Consider the following 17,243-nt stretch of genomic DNA (forward strand, 5'->3'; position numbering starts at 1 on the left):
AGGTCTTTTCCTACATTGTTATATGTATGTATGTGTACGTCTATGTAGAACTACATTTGGTCAAAATTAATGGAGTCATAGAGCACGAAATTCTTCACACCCTCCTACTTCAATGGTGGTCCATAGGTATGAAAATCATGAGGAGGTGCCCTGTGCAGAGAGATTATTTGATTTTGTAGAACCATGACGCGAGTTACATATTCAGCTCACCAAACAAAATTGGTCATTCATGGGCAGAGAGAGAGAGACTATCTAGAATTTTGCAGGTTATGAGTGTATCAGACCTATGCCAATGTGCTCAGATACACTTTGGCCAAATAATCAGAACCATTTAAGAAGACTACATCAAACATCAGTGACACACATATTTTCAACAACCAGGCACTTTGTCAGTCATAGAATACTGATTGATGACTGGACATACAATGAATTTTGGTTAAATGGAAGTGCTAACACCAATCTCTAACTTCTGGGACACAACCACAAAAGAAATGAATAAAGTCAAAATTGCCAAAAAATCTTGATGATACAACTCAACTCAGACTACTGTTGGAGCAATGGCAACTCTGAAATATGCATGTCTGTTACAGTACTCTTGTCATTTGCCCAAGGACTTTTTGCTTAATTTATATAGTGGTAAAAACTGAAAAACTACATTGTAAAGAAAGCTCAGTACACTTCACATTAGTTTTAAGAACTGTTCTCCCAGAATCATTATTATGGATATGCAAACTACTGAAAACTCAGCGACATATGGAAACAAATGCACACCATCATCGACATCAGTGTAATCTCTGGTTACAGTCAGCAGTACTATATCATTTACACCTGTGTCATTCAATTCCTTACTTGACCCTCAATTGGCTTCCTATAATAGGCAATTATGTACTTTATCAACTGGCTTGATTTTGGCAGGGAATTACTGTGATGAGTGCACCAAGAATATTTGATACAAGAAATATGTCTCAAAAGACTGACAATGTAACGTTTACATGGTGTCTCATTTATTGTATTACTCTTTTAATGGGATAATACATACATTTTCCTCCCTGTTTCTGATTTACAGTATACTGACCACTCTACGGCTTTCGTACAATGTTGCCTCTTTGCATTTGTTGTAATTCCACTACAAATACATCATGTTTGTTGCATGAGAAACAAATTTTGGAAGCTCAAGAGGAAAAAATAGCTCAGTAACTCACCTCAAACTTTTTTAAAGAATGGTTGTATTTTCTATCATCATTATTTTAAAATTGGTAATCTAAAGTACATACGAAAAATAAATCTTGAAGCTTGGTCTTTTTGTAGTAGATATTGCTCTTGAAGATAAATCAATTAAATATGTGGCTGGTTTTAATCTCCTTTGAGGTTCTTGGGAGCTCAGACTCTTCCCTTATGCACTTTTTGGCAGGTCCCCCAGAATCCAAATCCCGAATTGTCACCATTGTTGTTCAGTATAGCACTGGACGAAGTGATCAGGCAGTGGAGAGCAATAAACGAGGAAATGGGAATACCAAAGACCCATGTGGAGGACGAAAAGGACAACAGGGAGTGGACTGCCTTGCCTTTGCAGATGACATAGCAATAGTAAGTAAGATGGAAGAGGACGCAAAGACACAACTCGACAACTTAAGTGAGGTAGCCAGAAAGGTGGGACTGAGGATCGTCTATAACAAGACAAAGACATCACATACCACTGCAGACTGGAAAACACCAGAAGGCACTGTGCAAATTGTGGACAAGTTTAAATACCTGGGAGAATTTATAACAGGAACGAACAGGAGCAAGGAGGGAATAAGAGAGGATAAAGGAGATAAAGGTCAGCCTTCTGTATGATGAGAGAGATATACAATAAAAAGAATATATCCACAGAGGCAAAGATAAGTCACTACAAGGCAACAGTGAGGAATGTGGTATTATATGCTGCAGAGATGGTGACACTAGGAAGAAATGGGTCAGAACAACTAGAGAAAGAAGAGAGAAAAATACTAGGTCCCAAAAGAGGTGGAGAGAGATGGATGCAAAGACCTAGGGAAGAACTGTACCAGAACATGAGAACAATATCCGGGGAAATCAGACTCAAAAGGGCAAGGTTTGCTGGACATGTAATTAGGATGAGTATGGAGAGAATGACAAACAGAGTGTGAAAAACAACAGGGAGGACAAGGGGAAAGACAGGAACCAAGTGGGTTGTTGAACTTTGGAAGGACTGGTTGGAATTGCAGATCACGATCGAAAGAAAGGAAAATTGGAGGAACAAATATACGCCGACCAATATGCTGGAGATCAACGACAGAGAAGAATACAGGAAAAGATTAGAGTGTCACCAGTGGAGCCGACAGGAGAAAAGGACACTGAAGATCTTTGAAGAAGAATGGGAGAGAAGAAGAGAAAGAATGAAGAGGTTCTGGGAGAAGAGGAGGAAAACGCAGTCCACGAAGGGGCTACCCATGGTCCTACAGAGGCCATAACGCAAGAAGAAGAAGAAGAAGAAGAAGAAGAAGAAAAATAAATGGCCAGTTTTCTAGACCCAATATTCTTCTAAGCAGCCAGTTTCCGAAGTGTTAAGGAAAGGATCTGATTTACCCATCAAAAATTGGACTTTATTTCTGAGCAATTGTATCACCTCCACCTGAAGATGTCTGTGGAGCTATCCTATGGCTCATGGAACTGGACAAATGGAACAACATGGGCCAAATCAGATAGGATTTGGTCACACCGAGACAGACAGCAAAGTTTAGCTGGCTTGAGACATCTTTCCAGTAAGAAATTGTTATTTGATGCTCCATCATTAATATGATGGGCTATCTAGGCAATGCTACGATGATGGTTTTAGGTAAAGAACTGAACTTTGCCCAATGTCAAAAGTTTTGCCAATAGCTGTATTCTTCAGTGCCACTGAAGAAGCTATTCAACCACTCCCCATGGTGTCACCAGATGAAATAAGACTTAAAATGTGCCAAGCCGTTATGAAGACTCACCCACAAAGGAGTGATATTTCTGTGGCAGGGAGAGCTGCCACAGATAGAGCTGCACTATGTAAGCTTCACCAAGATGTCTATATGGTAGTTCTTCCAGTTGATAAATGTAATGCCATTGGTTTAATGTCTCGTGATGACTACCATAACAACATGTACAGTTTATAGAGTGATAGCAATTACTGGAAGATCAGTAAAGATACCACTAACCAGGTGATGGGGAAGATTACTTCACTTCTTGATGACTCCACTCTTCCACTAGGAGTTGTGTAAGGATTGAAATCAAGTAGTGTGCAGTCCCTCTGAGGCGTTATAGGTTTCTAACGGTTCATAAGAAAAATGTTCCTATAAGTCCACTAGCGAGTAACAGTGGCTCTCCAAACAACGACTGTATCAATCACTGCATGCCATTACTACGGCCTGTTGTGAGGAAAATGTCCTCATCACATACACAACTCAGCAGACTTCAATGGAAAACTAAAATCGCTGAAACTGAACAGTTCTGATCTATTAGTCTGATTTGATGTGGTGTCTTTATTCACAAAGGTTCCCTTTCAGATTTCTTATCTCTTAGTGGCAAAAGTTTTGATAAAGAGATTTCAGCTTTGTAGCAAAACGTTACGAACTCAACATCCTTTTTGTTTAATATGAATGTTTTGAACAGACTGATGGCTGTTTTACACCTGCCACCTTCAGAATTTGAAAGACAGTATTCCAGTCAACATTGTCAAAAGCTTTCTCTAAGTCTACAAATGCGAAAAATGTAGGCTTGCCTTTCCTCAACCTAGCTTCTAAGATAAATCGTTGGGTCAGCATTGCCTCGCATGTTCCAACATTTCTTTGGAATCCAAACTCAATTTCCCCAAGGTCAGCTTCTAGCAGTTTTTCCATTAATTTGTAACAAATCTGTGTTAGTATTTTGGAACCATGATTTATTAAATTGATAGTTCAGTAATTTTCACATCTGACAACACCTGCTTTCTTTGGAATTGGAATTATTATATTCTTTTTGAAGTCTGAGGGTATTTCGCCTGTCTCATACATCTTGCTCACCAAATGGAAGAGTTTTGCCAAGGCTGGCTCTTCCAAGGCAATCAGTAGACTAATAGAATGTTATCTACTCCCAGGCTTAGGTCTTTCAGTGCTCTGTCAAATTTTTCACACAGTATCATATCTCCCATTTCATCTTCATCTACATCCTCTTCCATTTCCATAATATCGCCCTCAAGTATATCATCCATTTATATACCCTCTATATACTCCCACCTTTCTGCTTTCCCTTCCTTGCTTAGGATTTGTTTTCCATCTGAACTCTTGGTATTCATACAGGTGTTTCTCTTTTCTCCAAAGCTCTCTTTAATTTTCCTGTGGGCAGTATCAATATTACCCCTAGTGAGATAAGCCTCTACATCCTTACATTTGTCCTCTAGCCATGCCTGCTTAGCCATTTTGCACTTCCTGTTGATCTCATTTTTGAGACGTTTGTATTCCTTTTTGCCTGCTTTATTTACTGCAATTTTATAGTTTCTTCTTTCATCAATTAAATTCAATATTTCTTCTGTTACCCAAGGATTTCTACTAGCCCTTGTCTTTTTACCTACTTGATCCTCTGCTGCCTTCACTATTTCATCTCTCAAAGCTACTCATTCTTCTTCTACTGTATTTCTTTCCCCTGTTCTTGTCAACCATTCCCTAATGCTGTCTCTGAAACTCTCTACAACCTCTTGTTCTTTCAGTTTACCCAGGATACAGGTCTTATCTCCTTAAATTCCTACCTTTCTGCAGTTTCTTCAGTTTTAATCTACAGTTCATAACCAATAAATTGTCGTCGGAGCCCACATCTGCCCTTGGAAATGTCTTACAATTTAAATCCTGGGTCCTAAATCTCTGTCTTTATCATTATCTAATCTATCTCAACCTTCTAGTGTCACCAGGCCTCTTCCATGTATACAACCTACTTTCATGATTCTGTTGGGTCTCAGCGGTGGAATAAGCAACTGAAATTCATTTTGTGACAAACTTAATTATTAGAGATAGTGGCTTCAGATTGGATAAGTAAAGGGAGCCAGCACTTTCCATAATAAACTTGCAAAGGTTTCACCACTGTGCAGCTCCCAGTGATACGACGACATCCCAGTGTGGATTGACCGTGCAGCCACAGACCAAATCTTGCACATGTGTAATTGTTTGCCATCACTCATTGTCCCTGACACCTGTGTATCTGTGGCCACATGTTCGGTGGTGTGGTCCGCAAGTTTAAAACGACAGAATGAGTGTTGGAGCGGCAATCTTCCTTCTCAACTGTACTGAAGGTCACTGCATCGAGAGACCAACATGACAACAATAGAATGCCCTTCTGGGTTTTCTTTTAGGACTCCACCACCAATTCTGGAGCAGAATCTCAGAGTGATTTGTAACAAAGTGATTCTGTACATTTCTTTCTGTCCAGGAACAGTTTAACTCTCTGTAGACAACCTCAGAATGAACTGAATTTTTCAGAATCCTTTTTAAGTTTCCCTCAGGTATCTAGCAAATTCAGTTTTCCGGAGTGTTCCAGATGAAGTCAACAACCTGTCCAGTGCTACTGTACATTTAAAAGTTGAAAAACAACTCCTGGATTTAAAAAAATTTAATTCATTATCCAGTAAGGAAAGGAGGATGTATTAGGAAAGCTTGGGGAGGAAGACTCAATCACTCAGGCCATAGGTTGATAGGATGGGTCCCTCCTTACTTGGAATTACGGTGGCCTGCCATTTCATCCTAACATTCCCAAACATACCCCTCTTTCCTCACTGAGAAAGGAAGTAACAGGTTAAAAAGCTAGGAATAGCTTTTTCTGCAGCAGGGAAGAGCAAGAATGCTGCAAAGGTCTCACCTCTCAGAGGCAGTTTCCCAAGGCAGAGGTAGTTTTCTGGGAAGAGCTGGTGGTTTCCCGGAACTCAGGTAGAGGTGGGGGCAGATGTGAATGGTTAGTTCATTTTGTTCAGTAATCTGAAATGTAGAGGAAGTCCTTTTCAAAGCTCACATTCCAGTCATTTATTATTAGACTCAGTTGGTTACAGGACAACTCAATTTTGCAGCAGAAGTGGAGAGGTGTTTAATGATTTTTAAAAATTTTTTCTTCTTCACAAAAGCATTGTCAGTGTCAAGTTTTCAGCACTATCTGCATTCTTCTTGTTACTGTGAAAAATTTTTCCTTCTCTTATAAACACATGAGCTTACAGAATTTTGCCTTACTATCATGCTAATGAAGTTGCAACTGTAATGGAATCCTGATCACAGTACATTATTAAACAAGCAGCTAAGGACATGTCGGGTCAGCAGATTACAAGAAGCTCTTTTTCAGTATAATAAAACATCTAATTTGTTCCCTTATATTGTTGCAAGCTGACAATTTCTCCTTCCATCAGCTATCAGTGGTCCTTAAAACTTGAATTATTCCTTTGATAAATCTGTAATTACGAAAGTTTCACATATTTATTTCTGAAATTCAACTTATCTGTAATAGGTATAGAGGTATAGATAGAGGATAGGCTTTAGATAGTAAAGCAACATACGAAAATTTATGTCGGACTGGGACTCAAACCCACATTTCCCACTTACCACCAGCAGTGCCTTACTGGATACGCTATCCAAGCATGCTCCCTGGAGCAACCCAAACTTTCACACGTCACACGCCTATCGTCTACTTCTCCTGGATTATTAATTCATTTACCCATTCTCACGTATCTTGTGATTCCAGCGCATGTTTTTTAGACTCAAAACAATGAGGAGTCTTAGAGTATCATTGCCATTTTTGTCACAGGTCTGTCTGCAACTTATATTTAGTTTTTATGACGAACTGCAATTTCAAATATTGAAATTTTTACCTGAAATTCAACTCAATTGGAGAACTGCATTTAGTCACAAAATCCGTTACTTATTAGAGCAGATCTAGATTTCAACTATTACTAAAAATGCAAAGACAGGTAGAATTAACAACAGACACAACTATGCCAAATACTACAACCACAGGAAACAGTATGTGTGTGTACATAGTAATAACATTCCAGTTACCAAAGAATGACACAGGTCCCAACATGTCAGGGCATAAACAGTGATAAAACTGACGCAAGCCTTTATATGACCAACACAAAACTAATGTTGCTGCTTACATCCTTTACAAATGGCACAAACATAAAAAATACGATAAGGTGAAATGTGGATTTGTTCAAATGTTTGGTTTTGTAATATAAAGCTCTTTGAAATACAACATTACTTAAATGTAGCCCAGACTGGGTGCCCCATGACCTTACTTTATGTTTTTATACTATTTTACTTCACTGTACATTTCGATGGTTACTTAAAATATTTTATACTGTTTAACATACATTGAGTCAAATGTTGTATGAATCTTTTGTAAGTGGATTTTAAGCCATTAGTCTTAATATTAAATTCACTGTGCATTTATCGTCATCTTATTACACAGGGGATGCTGCATATTCTTTATGGTTTTATTTGCATGTAAATTTTGTTTTTTGTTTTTATAGATTTATATATTCTCTGTGTAATTTGTAAATTCCAAATATACGATTCAGCTACATCTTTACTAAAAATTTTAAACACATTTTCTTGGCTACATATTCCAGTAGACACCACTAGAGGTCCTTAACAATGTATGTTCATGTTGATTTAGGGCGCACAACTTCAACGGTCATTAGCGCCCAGACTACGTTAGGAATGCACCGCGAGTCACAAGTTTAAAACAGCAACGAAACGGAAAACACGATAAAAGACAGACTGACAGGCAGAGGATTAAAAAAAAAAACAGCATAATCAAATGTCCTTAGAGAGGGTTGTCAAGTTGATAAAATGAAGAACGCGAGCAGCTGCTCGTGGGTCATCCGCTAAAATGGCATCTATAGTACATGGCAGGCCAAGATCAAGACGCAGTGTGTTAAAATCCGGACAGGATGTTAAAATGTGGCGGACCGTCAGCAATTGCCCACATGGGCAGAACGGCGCCGGCGCAGCCGTCAGCAGATGGCGATGGCGTGAGGGCGTGAGGAGGATGTCCAACCCGCGGGAAGAGGTTTCAAGGCCCGAAGCTTGTTGTCTGTAAGTGCAGCCCAATCGGCATGCCACAGCGATAAAATGCGCCGACAAATGACCCTGCTACAATCTGACGAAGGGACACAACAAGAAGCGGTCCGAGGCTGGAGGACCGCAGCCTTGGCCGCGGCATCTGCAGCTTCGTTCCCAGGGATACCGACATGGCCAGGAACCCACATAAAGCTAACCGGAGAACCGACGTCCACCAGCTGCTGAAGAGAGCGTTGGATCCGGTGCACGAAACGGTGAACCGAGTACGGATCACTGAGGCTCTGGATGGCGCTCAGGGAATCGGAGCAGATGACATAAGCAGAATGTCGGTGGCGGCAGATGTAAAGAACAGCCTAGTAGAGGGCAAAGAGCTCAGCTGTGAAGACCGAACAATGGCCATGGAGCCGGTATTTAAAACTTTGTGCCCCGACAATAAAAGAACACCCGACCCCGTCATTGGTCTTAGAGCCATCTGTATAAATGAAGGTCATATTAATGAACTTCGAACGAAGTTCGACAAAACGTGAGTGGTAGACCGAACCGGGGGTAACCTCCTTTGGGAGCGAGCAGAGGTCAAGGTGGACGCGAACCTGAGCCTGGAGCCAAGGTGGCGTGTGGCTCTCGCCCACTCGAAAGGTTGCAGGGAGTGAAAAATTAAGATGTTGAAAGAGGCGACGAAAGCAAACTCCAGGGGGTAGCAGGACAGAGACATACAACCCGTATTGACAGTCGAGAGAGTCATCAAAAAAGGAACGATAAGACGGGTGGTCGGGCGTTGCCAGTAGCCGACAGGCATACCGACAAAGCAGTATATCGCACTGGTAGGTGAGTGGCAATTCACCAGCGTCAGCATGAAGACTCTCGACGGGACTAGTATAAAACGCTCCGATTGCAAGTCGTAAACCCCGATGTTGTATGGAGATGAGGCGGCGTTAATATGGATGGCCGTGCAGAGGAGTATACGAAGCTCCCATAATCCAGCTTGGAGCAGACGATCGACCGATATAGGCGAAGTAGGACGGTTCGATCCGCTCCCCACAACATACCACTGAGAACACGGAGGACATTTAGAGAACGGGTACAACGGGCAGCCAAATATGACGCATGTGGAGACCAGCTAAGTTTCCTGTCAAATGTAAGACCTAAAAATTTTGTTGTCTCCACGAATGGGAGAGCAACGGGACCGAGTCGTAAGGACAGTGGGAGAAACTCTTTGTAGTGCCAGAAGTTAATACAGACCGTCTTCTCGGCAGAAAAATGGAAGCCATTGGCGACACTCCAGGAGTAAAGACGGTCAAGAGAACGCTGAAGACAGCGCTCCAGGAAACACGTACGCTGCGCGCTGCAATAGATGGTAAAATCGTCCTCGAAAAGGGAGCCTGATACATCAGCTGGGAGGCAATCCATTATTGGATTGATCGCTATGGCAAAGAGAGCGACGCTCAAAACTGAGCCCTGTGGCACCCCATTCTCCTGGCGAAAGGTGTCTGACAGGACAGAAGCCACACGTACCCTGAACTGTCGATCCATTAAAAAGGAATGAATAAAAAGAGGGAGGCGACCGCGAAGGCCCCATGTATGCATGGTGCGGAGAATGCCCGCCCTCCAACAGGTGTCGTAAACCTTCTCCAAATCAAAGAACACAGCCGCGGTCGGGCGCTTCCGCAAGAAGTTATTCATAATGAAGGTCGACAAGGTAACCAGATGGTCAACAGCACAGCGGCGCCTACGAAATCCACATTGTACATTGGTAAGTAGGCGTCGAGACTCGAGCAGCCAAACCAAACGGGAGTTAACCATTCGCTCCATCACTTTACAGACACAGCTGGTAAGCGAGATGGGTCGATAACTGGAAGGCAAGTGCTTGTCCTTCCCCGGCTTAGGGATCGGGACAACAATAGACTCGCGCCAGCATGCGGGAACATGTCCCTCAATCCAGATGCGATTGTAAGTACGAAGAAGAAAACCTTTACCCGCAGGAGAAAGGTTCTTCAGCATCTGAATATGAATAGAATCAGGCCCTGGAGCAGAGGACCGTGATCGGCCAAGTGCGTTTTCGAGTTCCCGCATGGTGAATGGGGCATTATAACTTTCACGATTTGAGGAGCGGAAGGTAGGTGGCCTAGCCTCCTCTGCCTGTTTGCGGGGGAGGAAAGCAGGGTGGTAATGAGCGGAGCTCGAAACCTCTGCGAAAAAGCGGCCGAAGGCATTGGAGACAGCCTCTGGGGCCACAAGGACGTCATTCGCGACCGTCAAGCCAGAAACTGGTGAGTGGACCTTAGTGCCAGATAGACGGCGCAGGCTACCCCAGATAACAGAAGAAGGAGTAAAACTGTTGAAGGTGCTTGTGAAAGCAGCCCAGCTGGCTTTCTTGCTTTCTTTAATAATACGACGACACTGTGCACGTAATCGTTTATAATTGATACAATTCGCCACTGTAGGGTGGGGTTTAAAGGTGCGTAAAGCACGTCGACGAGCACATAAAGCGTCTCTACATGCTGCGGTCCACCAAGGGACCGGTACGCGACGTGGAGAAGAAGTAGGGTGAGGGATGGAATATTCAGCAGCAGTGAGAATGACTTCCGTGAGGTGTGCGACCTGACGATCGCAGCTTGTGAAGGTTTGATCCTGAAAGGTCGCCCTGGAAGAGAAGAGCCCCCAGTCTGCTTTGGAGATGGTCCAACTAGATGAGCACGGAGAGGGGGTATGCTGCAGGAGATGGATAACACACGGGAAGTGGTAGCTCGAATATGTATCAGAAAGTGCATACCACTCAAACCGGCGTGCAAGTTGGGGAGTACATATAGAGAGGTCTAAATGGGAATAGGTGTGAGATGTGTCCGAAAGAAAAGTAGGGGCGCCAGTACTGAGGCAGACAAGATTGAGCTGGTTGAAAAGGTCTGCTAACAGGGAGCCCCTCGGGCAGGATGCTGGAGAGCCCCAAAGAGGATGGTGGGCATTGAAGTCTCCAGTTAACAAAAATGGTGTAGGTAGCTGAGCAATAAGTTGCATCATGTCTGCCCTGGTAACGGCAGACGACGATGGAGTGTAAACGGTACAAATGGAAAATGTAAAAGTGGGGAGAGTAATGCGGATGGCAACTGCCTGCAGGCCGGTGTGCAACGTGATGGGATCGTAGTAAATATCATCCCGGACCAGCAACATAACCCCTCCATGAGCCGGGATACCTACCACAGGGGGTAGGTCAAAACGCACAGAGGTGTAGTGTGCCAAGGCAATTTGATCACATGGGCGTAGCTTCATTTCCTGGAAGGCTATGACGAGCGGACGGTGCAAGCGGAGCAGCAACTTCAAGTCCTCTCGGTTGGAGCGAATGCTGCGAATATTCCAGTGAATAAGTGCCATCGTAAGAAGAAAAGGAAGATGAAAGAAGGGGTCACCTCGAAGGCCGCTGAGGGCCTGGCTTCAAGCGAGCACTGCCGCCGCTATCAGTAGGCGGACAGTCATCGTCCATTGGTTCTATAGGTTCATCAGCCACCTTGGTAAGATGGCCGGGAGGGGGAGCTTCCTCCGCCGGTGAACGGCCAGATGTTCGGCTACCAGGGGTGCGGCCAGGCGAAACGGATGACGGCCTGGGGCAGCAACCGCTGGGTGGCGCAGGAGAAGAAATGCGCCGTGGCGGAGAAGGAGAACTGTGCTTCCTGTGAGCCTTCTTGGAAGGTCGTTTGGTGGAAGTACCGGTCGAAGGCTGGGAGGTCGAGGTACGTAGGAAGTCTGCACGGGACGGTTCCTTCTTGAAGGCCCGTGCATCTGACTTCTGGGTCTTCGTCTTAGCAGAAGCTGATGAAGGGGCTGGTGTCCGTGGGGTGATGGGAGGAAGAGGAGACGTCGACCGCGCGATCTTAGCACTGGCCGAACAGACGACCCTGGTGCTGAAGGTCAGATCGCATGTCTGGGTTGCCACCTCCCTGGTAGTCCGAGGAGAGGCGAGGACAGTACTGTATTTCCCCGCTGGGAGCAGCGTGGGCTTCCTACTAGCCAATAGCTTGCGAGCAGCCGAGGTGGACACTTTCTCTTTGACCCGAATTTCTTGGATACAGCGTTCTTCCTTATAGACGGGACAGTCGCGGGAGGATGCGGCATGGTCATCCTGACAGTTCACATAACGAGGAGACGGAGGTGGACAGTCACCTTCATGGGCATCCCTGTCAGAAGTGACACATTTAGCCGCATTGGAACAAGACTGTCGAGTGTGATTGAAACGCTGACACTGGTAGCAGCGCGTAGGTGTCGGGACATAGGGGCGAACAGAAATAACCTCGTAGCCCGCCTTGATGCGCGATGGCAACTTAACACTATCAAAGGTCAAGAAAAGTGTCCGGGTCGGTACAAGGTCATTGTTGACCTTTTTCATGACCCTATGGACAGCCGTCTCGCCCTGCTGAGCGAGGAAAGATTGAATCTCCTCGTCAGTCAATCCGTCGAGGAATCTAGTATAGACCACACCACGAGACGAATTCAAAGTTCGGTGAGCCTCCACCCGGACAGGGAACACGTACAGGAGTGTGGCCCGAAGCAGTTTTTGTGCCTGAAAGGCGCTCTCAGTTTCTAGTAACAAGGTACCATTACGAAACCTGGTACAAGATTTGACAGATCCGGCTATGGCATCTACGCCCATCTGGATAACAAAAGGGTTGACAGAGGAAAAATCCTTTCCATCCTCAGATCGAGAAACGACAAGGAACTGTGGGGTAGGCGGTAGTACTTTCGTCACTGCGGGCTGGTCATGTTTCCGTTTGTGGGCAGAAGTCGAGAGAGAAGAAGAGAAATCCATTGCGAAGGAATCCTCCATGATTGCCAGCGTCTCCGATGGCGCGCTCCTTCCTTAAGGGGACCCTCTCAGAGGGCACTCCCACCTTAGGTGAATGTTTACACCTCAGGTCACACCTCCCGAGAAACAGACGGAGGGACCAATCCGCATGGTCAGAAGGTATCAGCTCAGGCAATCACCCCTCCCTGGGCCTGGCCTTTACCAGGGGGTACGTGCGTGCCTTACTTGTCTACCCAGGGCGGGGAATTACGCGTTACCCCGTCACCGGCTACGCGTGCGAACGCGTGGGTCGGCCTTCAGGCGCGCACAGGAAGGAAGGAAGAAGAAGAAATAGAAGAGAGAGAGGGAGAGAGAGGACAGACTGTCTCAAACACTGAGGCGGAGACCAGAGAAGGCAAGGAGAAGAAGGCGAGGCGAAGAAAGCGAGGGAAAGAAGGCGAGGGAAAGAAGGCGAGGGAAAGAAGGCGAGGGAAAGAAGGCGAGGGAAAGAAGGCGAGGGAAAGAAGGCGAGGGAAAGAAGGCGAGGGAAAGAAGGCGAGGGAAAGAAGGCGAGGGAAAGAAGGCGAGGGAAAGAAGGCGAGGGAAAGAAGGCGAGGGAAAGAAGGCGAGGGAAAGAAGGCGAGGGAAAGAAGGCGAGGGAAAGAAGGCGAGGGAAAGAAGGCAAGGGAAAGAAGGCAAGGGAAAGAAGGCAAGGGAAAGAAGGCAAGGGAAAGAGTAAGGAAGACAGTGAGATGGAGAAGAACAAAGAAAGGAACCAACCAAAGAAGGAAGAAACGAGAAGTGAAAAACCAAAAAGACCACAAATATAGGTCGTGGGACCGTCCGTCTCCGGACGCAGGCGCTAACTACCTCCTTGAGGGGGATGGACTCCTTTTAGTTGCCTCGTACGACAGGCAGGAAGACCTCGGGCCTATTCTAACCCCCGGACCCGCAGGGGGGGGGGGACAACAGGTGTAAGTAACGGCCTTAGTTGTGTGTCCGTCATGCAAAAGCTTGTGTCATTTATCAGTGTTTATGATCAGACGCAGAGAGATCTATGTCACTCTTTGGTAATTGGTATGTTCTTGTTATGTACACACATGTATGGTTTCCTGTAGCTATGGTACTAGACACATTTATACCTGTTGCTGATTCTTGATTCCATCCCCCTTTTATTTTTAACACCAATAATGACTATATAATAGTTGCAATCTAGATATGGTCTGATAAATCATGGATTTTGCAACTGAAGGCTGCCCTCCTCTAAATTTGAACACTCAGTGGTAACTGCGCTCACAAGGATCTAATAGATTCCAACTTAGTTAACTATCATAGGTACAGATTTATTGCCTGAAGCAGCAACATGTGAAAACTTGTGCTGGGCTGGAACTCAAATCTGGATTTCTCACTTATCACAAATGGTTGCCTTACCATTACAGCTATCTAAGCATACTCCCAGGACTGACCCAAACTTCCACACGTCACATGCCTAGCTATTTCTTATCACAGATTTTTAATTCCATTAACCCATACTCACACAGCTTGTGAGTCCTGTGCAGGTTTTTAGAATCAAGATAATGAGAAGACAAACTATCATTGAGATTTTTATCACTGGCCTGGCTTCACCTTATACATATTTATATTACATCTTTATATATCTGTGGAATGTTGTCATATAGCCTAAGTGGTAAAGCAACAGGATAATCAAGAAACAACTGAATCCCGGTCAGGCACGAGAAATAAATTTCAATATTTGAGTTATAGTTAGTCAGCTAATAAAAATATTTCAGATATTAGCCAGACAACACAGTACTCTAGTCTTTGAGAATTGTATTTGCCAAAACATCAGTTTTGATATGAATTGTTTACGAAATAGGACTGATGTAATGGATAACTCTCTGTCACGCTACTGTAAGGCTCGCAAGCAGAAGCAGGTGCATAACATGTAATTCATCATTTTGAGATCAGAGATAAGATATATACCTCCTCCCAAACCTGAAGACTAATTGTGTATGTTAGCTACATTTCATAGGCAGTAAAGTATGATCTAACATGCAACAAACATAAACTTGTAGTGACTCCTATTTTTCATTGCAAACTACTATACTTTCATGCAGTGGCCTATGTAACTTTGAAATATCACAATAACTGTGATCATTAATGAAAGATAGACAGTCCAACATGAATCTGATAAAGGAGGCTGTAAGTAACACAATTTTTCACCAAATAGTTTATTTAAAATAGTTTGAGACAGACTACAGGGCAGCTGGTGAGCATGCAGTGCTGTTTCCTCAGTGTACTGTGCCAGCCACCTGCCACATCAAAGTAGGCAAAGAATGTTTAATTTAATTTGGCTAGGCAGGTTGCACCTACCCACTGTGGTTGGCACTGCCATCCAGTTTCCACAGTATGGTGCCCCATTAGATAACACGGCAATATACTTCATACTGCTTCAAGCTGCCTCACATTGGCCCCCATTGGGTGGTTAATGTGCATTCTTTGCATACACCCTTACCTTTCTATGGTTTTCCTAAATCATTTCAATCAACTGCTAGGATGGTTCCTTCATCAATGACAAGGCCAGCAGCCTGTCCTATCCTCATAAGGGCATACGTATATATTCCACGTGGATGTATATTTTTTCATTGTATTACTATGAAAAATGCTATATCATTGGGAAATGATCCTTGAATCAATATATAAATTCACTACTGCAAAGAGCACTGTTAGCAGCAACTTTTCACAAAAGACCACTGACAGAAGTCTTTGAACTTCTATCAGCTCTAAACTAAGGGGTTAAAATGCCAAGATAAGGCACCTACATAATATAGGGAATTATTTTATGAACTTTAGTATATATTTCTTAGTAGTTCATGCACACTATTGTATTTCTGAATAAATAAAAATGAGTTACTTTTTATTTATCCCACACTTAGTAGTACCATTTCACTAGAGACCTGTGGAATGAGCTTTACCTCTTAAGCACCTACTTCTTGTGTAAATTAAGTATTATGTGTTCTATTTTCACGCATGTTCACATTGCCAAGTATCTCCTTAAGTTTTGATTGTAGAATAAACTATGTATCTAACTAAATGTAATCACAGCAATACTTACAGCTTTGAAAAGTTTACGCTGAAGAATAGGGTATGACTGTAACTGTTGTATGCTGATATCATTGCGTAACTGTGGCCTCTGCCCCAAAGCACTGCATGGTGCATCTAACAGGACACGATCAAATGATTCAGGAGGAAATAATGGGCAGTGCGGCAAGGAATGATCTTCACCTGCCTTACACATGTTTGTGTCAAGGGTTTGAACTGATTTTGTAGTGTCCCCAACATATGTTTCCACACATTTCACAGAGAACTCTTCACATTTTCTTTTAATAATATTCACTTTTCCCTGTGTCTTGTCAACAGCAACAATCCGTCCCTGTAATAAAACACAATCACGACATATTTACAAGGAAAATAACAGTTCAAAATGAAACTACAATCTCTCTCTCTCTCTCTCTCTCTCTCTCTCTCTCTCTCTCACACACACACACACACACACACACACACACACACACACACACACACAGAAAGAGAGAGAGAGAGAGAGAGAGAGAGAGAGAGAGAGAGAGATATGCTGAAGAAACTGAACTGGGAGACTCTTAAGATTGATATGAACTATACCAAGAAAACTAACTTACAAAGTTTCAAGAACCAGCTTTAAATGATGAAACTAGGACAATACTACGACCCACTACATGTCGATCCTGTTGGGGTTATGAGAACATAGTTAGATTAATTACAGCAAGCACAGGGTCATTTAAATTACCATTCTTCCAGCAATACAAGGTGCATTCCACAAGTAATGCAACCAAATTCATAAAAAAAAAAAAAAAATCATTTATTGAATATATTCATACAAATAATCAAAAATTTTCAAAATGGCACCCTCTTGCATCGATACATTTCTAGAGGCAGTGTTTCCATGCCTGGAAGGCATCCTGGAATGCCTTTTATGGAATGTCCTTTGGAGCTGATGTAACATGCACCTGGATGCTTTCAATCGTGTTCCAATGTTTTCCTTTCATGACTCCTTTTAATCGAGGAAACAAAAAAAAGTCGGCAGGAGTCAGGTCAGGACTGTAGGGAGGCTGGGGAACCAACAGGGTCTTGGTCCTGGTCAGGAAGTCATTGACAATGAAGGCGCTGTGACTCAGCGCGTTGTCGTGGTGAACTTTCCACGTGTCCTTGATGTCGCTTCGGCAGCGCAAGACACTCCTTTTCAGTCTTTTGAGCACTTCCAAGTAGAACGCTGAGTTCACTGTACTCCCGGTAGGTATGAATATGTGGTGAACAATGCCTCTGACGTAAAAGAAGACAATGAGCATGGTTTTGATCCTGGACTTGCTCATCCATGC

The 17,243-nt window shown here is 43.7% G+C and overlaps 1 protein-coding gene across 2 annotated transcripts in view; it reads right to left on the bottom strand.

Moving 5' to 3' along the window:
* The window catches only part of LOC124605279 (tRNA (cytosine(72)-C(5))-methyltransferase NSUN6), a 93,568-nt gene that overhangs the window by 13,044 nt on the left and 63,281 nt on the right, over nt 1-17,243 (bottom strand). For both annotated transcript variants that reach the window (XM_047136852.1, XM_047136853.1), the window contains one exon: nt 15,947-16,264. In XM_047136852.1, coding sequence (XP_046992808.1) covers nt 15,947-16,264 — 318 coding nt within the window. The remainder of the gene's footprint in view (nt 1-15,946; nt 16,265-17,243) is intronic.

The sequence above is a fragment of the Schistocerca americana genome, chromosome 3 (genome assembly GCF_021461395.2).
Source record: "Schistocerca americana isolate TAMUIC-IGC-003095 chromosome 3, iqSchAmer2.1, whole genome shotgun sequence".
NCBI classification, from domain to species: Eukaryota; Metazoa; Arthropoda; class Insecta; order Orthoptera; family Acrididae; genus Schistocerca; species Schistocerca americana.